General features: G+C 43.1%; 1 protein-coding gene across 5 annotated transcripts in view; it reads left to right on the top strand.

Annotated features, from left to right (window-relative positions):
* The window catches only part of Map2k4 (mitogen-activated protein kinase kinase 4), a 103,910-nt gene extending 99,681 nt beyond the window's left edge, over positions 1-4,229 (top strand). For all 5 annotated transcript variants that reach the window (XM_031354558.1, XM_031354559.1, XM_031354562.1 and 2 more), the window contains 2 exons: positions 795-840; positions 1,770-4,229. In XM_031354558.1, the coding sequence (XP_031210418.1) occupies positions 795-840; positions 1,770-1,883 (160 nt within the window). In that variant the 3' untranslated portion in view covers positions 1,884-4,229. The remainder of the gene's footprint in view (positions 1-794; positions 841-1,769) is intronic.
* Positions 4,230-7,507: the final 3,278 nt, after the last annotated feature.

Raw genomic sequence — 7,507 nt, 5'->3', positions numbered from 1 at the left:
CTGCCTCCCAAGTGCTGGGATTAAAGGCGTGCACCACCACTGCCCAGCTTTTTTTTTTCTTTTTTCTTTTTATTAGATATTTTCTTTATTTACATTTCAAATTTTATCCCCTTTCCCCTTTTCCTTCTGAAACACCCCCATCACATCTCCCTCCCCCTGCTCACTAACCCACCCGCTCCCGTTTCCCGGATTCCCATATACTGGGGCATTGAACCTTCACAAGACCAAGGGCCTCTCTCCTCTCATTGATATCCCACAAGGCCATCTTCTGCTGTATTTGTGGCTGGAGCCATTAGTCCCTCCTTGTGTACTCTTTGGTTGGTGGTTTAGTCCCTGGGAGCTCTGAGGGTACTAGTTAGTTCATATTGTTGTTCCTCCTATGGTGCTGCAAACCCTTCAGCTCCTTGGGTCCTTTCTCTAACACCTTCATTGGGGACCTCTGTGTGTGTGTGTGTGTGTGTGTGTGTGTGTGTGTGTGTGTTATTGTGTTACATGTTTCTTCTTGTTTCTTGTTTGTGTCACAGCAGGTAGCAGTGGTGAATATGTATCCCATGTTTTTTTTATTTTTTAGTATGTCAAAATTGTTGTCTGAATCATTATTATGTCTGCAGCTGAAGGATATCTGTATTGTCCTCATAAGAGCTTTGTTTAAAGCCTTGTGTAACCCAGGCTAGCCTTGAACTTTGTATATAGCCAAAGATGACCTTGACCTGGTCTGCCTTTCATTTGTAAAAAGTAAAATAATTGGGTCATTATGACTTCATCTGAACACTGTTACTTTTATGTTATTTTAGCCTTACAAAGGATGAATCCAAAAGGCCAAAGTATAAAGAGCTTCTGGTAAGTATGGACCCTGTAAGCAGAAACTAGTCATTACAGTTTAACCTTTAATTTCCTAGCTCATTTCTCATAAAAAAGAATTTGACCTTATCATGTTAGAAAATTCTAAAACATTCCATTGTGCAGTCTTAGTTTATGTAACTCCGGTAGGACAAAGTTAGTGACATTTTATTCAGTGTGCTTACTCTCCTTGTGGTAATGCACGTCACTCTGCCAGTTCGAAGTTCTTTGAGAAGTTTGTATTCAGCTCATGATAAGCAGTCTGCTCTGTGTGGCAGAGGAGAAAGTACTGTCCTGGGGTCCAGTGATTTGAAAACATTTGATGAAAAGATTGCATTGCTTGTCACATATAGGGCTTTCTAAGGCTGTTAAGCCAAACTGGTGATCAGGTACTATAACCAGAGAAGTTGTTGAAAAACTGTTGTTTAAGTGATAGAGAACACAAATGGCATGGTGACGCAGGATGTGGGCTCTGGAGAGCACAGGGAAGGTCTCACTTGGCCTTTTTTTTTTTTTTTTTTTTTTTTTTTAAGTAGAAATCAGAAGGTTTGAAACTGTAAACCCCTTTGAAAGATCTTTGAGCTACCAGTGGGTGGGATGGAGGCTTACTCTAGTGTCCTACGAGGCTGGGCTGAGATTCCTGTAGTTCTTGGCTCTCAGGTGGTATAGTAAGGAACAAACAACTTTGTTTTCTTCCTCAGCAAATACTCCCTGTACACAGTTCTGAGACCTCACTGCCAGGTGGAACCTCCAGATGGTAACCCAGTATCTCACATTTAGGGCGTCCACACGCACCCACTAAAATATTCATGTGATGAATGCTGTATGTGATTAGGAACTTATAGTGCTGTGTTGTATAGAAATTGATATGGGTTGACTTAGGGCTCTGATACAAATGTTTGACACTTTCTCACTCAATTTTCTTGCAGAAACATCCCTTTATTTTGATGTATGAAGAACGTACTGTAGAGGTCGCATGCTATGTTTGTAAAATCCTGGATCAGATGCCAGCTACTCCCAGCTCTCCCATGTATGTCGACTGATACCGCTGCTACATCAGACTCTAGAAAAAAGGGCTGAGAGGAAGCAAGACGGAAAGAGTTTTCATCCTGTATCACAGTGTTTTTATTGCTCGCCCAGACACCATGTGCAATAAGATTGGTGTTCGTTTCCATCATGTCTGTATACTTCTGTCACCTAGAATGTGCATCCCTGTAATACCTGACTGATCACAGTGTTAGTGCTGGTCAGAGAGACCTCATCTTGCTCTTTTGTGATGAACATATTCATGACGTGTGGAAGTCAGTACGATCAAGTTGTTACTGTGATTAGATCACACCTTAAATTCATTTCTAGACTCAAAACCTGGAGACACAGCCACTGGAATGGTGTTTTGTGAGACTTCCAAGGCTGGAAGGACAAGTCATGGATGTACTATGTCTGAGCATAGAGACCTGGGCTTGAGTGAGAAGAGCTTGCACAGCCAGTGAGACACATTGCCTTCTGCAGCTGGGAGACAGAGGAAGGGTTTCCTTTCTTCACCAAGTGCAATAGATTTACTCATCTGATATTCTGTTGCTTTACAGTCACAGTCCATGTTTGGGGATCAATGTGCTCAGCCAAATTCCCTGTTCAAAATACCATGTTAAATTAGAATTTATCTTTACCAAAAACCATGTTGCTTTCAGAGAGGTGAACATTAAAATACTGAGACAGGACAGAATGTGTTCTTTGTCCTTTTCCAGCCCTGCTCTTCACTGGGAAGGTACAGGAGTCTGCCACCTGTCATAGAAGGGTGCTGCCAACCTGATGCTCTACCTGCCACCAACCGCCAGGACTGAACGAAGGAAACAGTACTGAGGGCAAAGTTTACACATGTTTTTGATTCTGGTATTTTGTCCAGAACAGCTTGTAGCAGCTATAGATTCCCCCTTGGCCCCATACCTGGGACTCGAGCCATCATAACTCACTAACAGGGAGAATTAGCTAGTAGCAATGTGCCTTGATGAAGATTCCCTGCAGGCAGCAAAACACCAAATCACAACTCTTTGCTTCTTGCCATCATGGGCCAGGTCCTCAGTTTCTAACTCTTTCCCTTCCCCACAATTTGTTGTCACCATGTGGCTTTTGCTCAGTCTATTATTCTGCCTTGTTTTTCATAATGAGAACCCTAACATTTCAGGGATGCTACTTACCACAATTTGTAACCCTGAATCTCTCCTGTGCTCTGATGTTCAGAAAGCTGAGACAGCTGGGCCCTGTTGTTGTTGTACTTGAGAAAGAGGCAGTCTGTTGGAGAGGCATATTTGAGCAGAATAAAGATCCTAAATGGCAGCCTTTTACATAGGCATGTCACCTGCTGGGGCCTCTACCAGGTCACTGTCTTCCTTGGAAGTGGAGTTCTACCCACCTCTGCCCCCTAAAAAGACAAAATGAAAAAGAAGACACTTCATCTCATGTGCTGCTTGTCTTTAGCCCATTAGCCAGCCACTGAGCATCGGGCTCTGCATAGCAGTTAAGTAGCACTGGTAGTTGGTCTGCCATGCAGGTGATGCCTGCCCTGCTGGTGATGCCCTTCCAGGATCTGTCCCTGGTGGGCACTGCTGTGTCTCCCAGAGTGGCACTCAAAGTACTATCAAACAATAAAAGGAGAATGGTGCTGTTCGAAGTTACATCCCTTCTCACTGGAGGATTTAAAAATGATTTATCTCTTGGTCCACTTGCCTAATTTCCCCATTTTCTACCCCTGGCCCCCTAACCTGTAGATTCTCTGTATTCCATAAGGAGACATTCCGGGATGTCTTCCTTAAGCTGCACCAAGCCATTGTCCTCCATTGCTCCCAGGACTCCAGGGGAATTTGTTTCTCTGCTGTCAGCTTCCTGTCTGGCTCAGTATAGCCTCACTCTGCCATTATGCAAATGGAGATCAAAGCAATTCTGACTGTCCAGGAGCTAGCTCACTTTCTGCTGTGTGGTTGACCACATAAAAAGGCAATTTTAGTGTATTAATCATAGATTATTATAAACTATAAACTTAAGGGCAAGGAATTTATTACAATGTATCTTTATTAAAACAAAAGGGTGTATAGTGTTCACAAACTGTGAAAATAGTGTAAGAACTGTACATTGTGAGCTCTGGTTATTTTTCTCTTGTACCATATGAAAGTATATAAAAATTATCAAAAAGCTGATGTGCAGGGATATTGCCTTATTTGTCTGTAAAAATGTAGCTCAGTAACATAACTGCTTCTTGGAGCTTTGGAATATTTTATCCTGTATTCTTGTTTGAATCCTTCCTCTATTTAAGACATAGCCATGGAGTCCACATGTTTATGGAATAGTCTACCCTTTGCCTGCAGGTCAGTTGTAATAAATCTAGGTTGTGATGATGCTCTTGTAATTTGATTTTCTGCAGTCATACCCCGAGAAAGAAAGTCAAGGAAAATGACATAAAATCATCTGTGCCTTTCATATGGAGGAGAGTTATCTCCTCCCAGAAGTCTCTGGTTCTTTTCTTCCTCCTCCCTTTCCTCTGGCGGTTCCCTGACTGGTTCTTTTCTTCCTCCTCCCTTTCCTCTGGCGGTTCCCTGACTGGTTCTTTTCTTCCTCCTCCCTTTCCTCTGGTGGTTCCCTGACCACAGATGGAACAGTGTGGCACAGCTTACTTTTCCTTTTAGCAACTTTGCTGGGGTCTTTTCGAACTCAAACTTCGGTGTCTGAACCTGCCTTGACTGTAGAATGCTGCAGGAAGCAGGTGCGCTTCTGCTTGGGTCAGCGTTGACAGGTGTGACCGTAGGCCAGGTGTTGCCAGCCAGGCTCCCGATGCTGAGACTCCCAGGTGAGACGTCAGATGTGATCTCTTGCTGCTACCTGGGAGGAGAATAGGGTAAGGAGAAGACTGCAGTTAAAAAAGAGCTATAAGGGTCATGCCCAGGGAGCTCTTTGGGGCAGGGCGGGGGGACTACATAATGGAGGTGAACAAAAAAGCTTCAGGAGCCTGGACATGGTGGGAAGCAGCCCAGTCTGAATTTTTCTGCTGTGTTTCCATGGCCATTGATGCCTACTTGGTCATATCATAGTGGTCCAGCACTGTGTCCTGCATCCCCTAGTGTTTACTCCTCAGCTAGTGTTGGCTGCTGAGGGAAGCAGTACCTCAGAGGTTCCCATCACATTTGAGCCCAGGATGTCAGGAGGGGCAGGTGCACTCCAAGTTCCATAGGACCGTATCTTGTGTTTGTTCATCCCATTTGATTCTGAGTACAGTCCCACCAAAATCACGTGGTAGGACACTCTTTCTAGCTAGGAGAACAGAAAGAGGTTACAGAAGTAAAATTCTACCTCAGGTAATAGTAGGGAACAGGAAAGCTGAAAGACTCAAACCCAAAACTATAAAAACATGCTATTTTAAACCCATTATCTAAGGCAGGCAAGGTGGCTCAGTAGATAGAGGAATTCAAAACTAAGCCTGAAGCCCTGAGTTCAGTCCCCAGGACCCACATAGAAAGGGAGAACGGACTCCTGTACGTTGTCCTCTGACCTCCACAGACAAACAGTGATATAGGTGGCACACATGCCCCTCCTCAGGACTAATAAGAATAAACCCCCATCACCTTTAAACAAAGAAGTGTGTGATTGAAAAGTAGTTGGATCTGTGCTTGTCATTCTCACCAGGACCTGCTCTGTTGTCATGGGAGTTGAAGGTGGAGGTTCTGGGAACTTATGCATACACAAGCAGGCATGAGGTTACCTGAGACCCCTGGGTCCTTTATTAAGTACAGCACTTGGAGCTTCGGGTTAAGAGATTGCCTGTCACTAGTATGATGCATGAACTGCAGAAGAGAAACTTCAAGCTGCCTTTGAGTTTGGATTGATAATTGCCCGGCTGTGTAGCTGCAACATAGAGGATACAGACATTGGCTGTGAGGGCACATTTGGAATCCTGGCTCTCCAGCCTTTCTGGAAGTACTAGCAAGCGGTTTATATCTAGTTCTTGGCCTTTGATGTTTTACATCAGCTGAGCCAGCCAATTGTCTAATTTATACACTTAAGCTGTATATAAGTCTCAGGCAGCAACAGCATCCTTCCCTGTCTACTTCAGAGTTGTGTCGACATTACATCTGTTTATAAGGACTGAAAAGCTACAGGTCCTGTCCCACGGTTGTTAATATGTGTATGTGTACTTTTACAGGCAGACCAGCAGTTTACATTATGATTACTGTGACCATTTCATCAACAATGTAAAACAGCAATATTAATGCTGGGGAGATGGCTCAGTCATTGAAGCTCTTGCTTGCCAAATGTGAGGACCTGAGTTGGACTCTCTAGCTCCCGTGTTTAAAAAAATTACTAATAATAACAATAATAACCTCAGGTACAGCAGCACACAGCTGTACTTGGAATGCTGGAGGGGAGAAATGGAGTTCTTGGGCCTTGCTGGTCTAGGTAAGTCAGTGAGCTGTACATTTAGTATGCCCTACAGATAGATAGATGGATGGGTGGATAGATAGATAGATAGATAGATAGATAGATAGATAGATAGATAGATAGATAGATAATAAGCTATGAGTTTGCTAAGAAACTGGATGAATGAATGTAAACATTGAGGAAGATACCCCGTGTCACCCTTGACAGCCTCCACATGTGTAGGCATACCTGCACACAAAATAACAAATATGTTTTAATGTATCTGAAAAAAATGTAAGCACTGGGGATGCTGAAGTGGAAGGGTCTTGAGGTCAAGGCCAGCCTGGTCTATTGCGTAAGACCTGGTCTTCTCAAGAGAAAATTAGAGATGAGCTTTTCTAGCTATTTGTTTATGGCCATTATATAAGCATGCCACATTCTGTTTACCTGTTTGTTTGTTGAATGTTTGTATTCCACCTTTGGTAGCTGTTCACTTACGTATTTTTATGTCTGTGTGTATTTTAATCTTGGGCCTTTTGAAGGCACTTGGTCCTATGCTTACTGGCTGAGTAGCTGCCAGACTTTTACAAAGCACCATATCAGTGAGTATTCCCACTTCAAGAGTTTGATCTTTATAGCTCCTATCTTTCCACCCCACTTTCCACTTTTAGATGGCGTGAATGAAGAGAGCACTTCATACTTTGGTCTGTGACATCCCACTGTCCTGGCACCTCTGCTGAGGTCATTCTTTCCTCATCAAGAACTCTTAGTGCTCTTGCTGATGATGCCCTAGAGCCTACAGGCATTTGGACTGACTTCTGGATTCTCTGCCCAGTCTGTCTGGTCTGCCATTGCTCTGCAGTAACTTTGACTTTATCTTTCTGTTTTCCTTTTCAGGGTCCTTTATACCTCAGCTCTACAGATGTTAGCATCGCTTTGCAGTTTCTTCAGAGAAGTCTGCTGATGGCCCTGGAGGGAGTGTGTGGGAACAAATTGGGATGTTTTCCTTCCAGTTTCTTTAAATCTTTCATTCTAAATAGTGTTTGGCCCTTTTCAATCTATTATATTTACTTCTGCATATTTTTTTAATGCTTTTGTGAGCAGGACTAAGTCTTCTTGGCCTAAATTTTAAATATTGATTATAAAGTCCATGGATTATAACTCATTTTCTTCATCTTGTATCCTGTCACCCTCATGAATTTATGTATGCTAATAGTTTTTAAGTAGATTCTTTCAGGCTATGTACAACATAATGTTATCTACA

This window comes from Mastomys coucha, unplaced genomic scaffold, assembly GCF_008632895.1.
Source record: "Mastomys coucha isolate ucsf_1 unplaced genomic scaffold, UCSF_Mcou_1 pScaffold5, whole genome shotgun sequence".
Lineage (NCBI taxonomy): Eukaryota > Metazoa > Chordata > Mammalia > Rodentia > Muridae > Mastomys > Mastomys coucha.
This window is presented reverse-complemented; position numbering and strand designations above follow the sequence as displayed.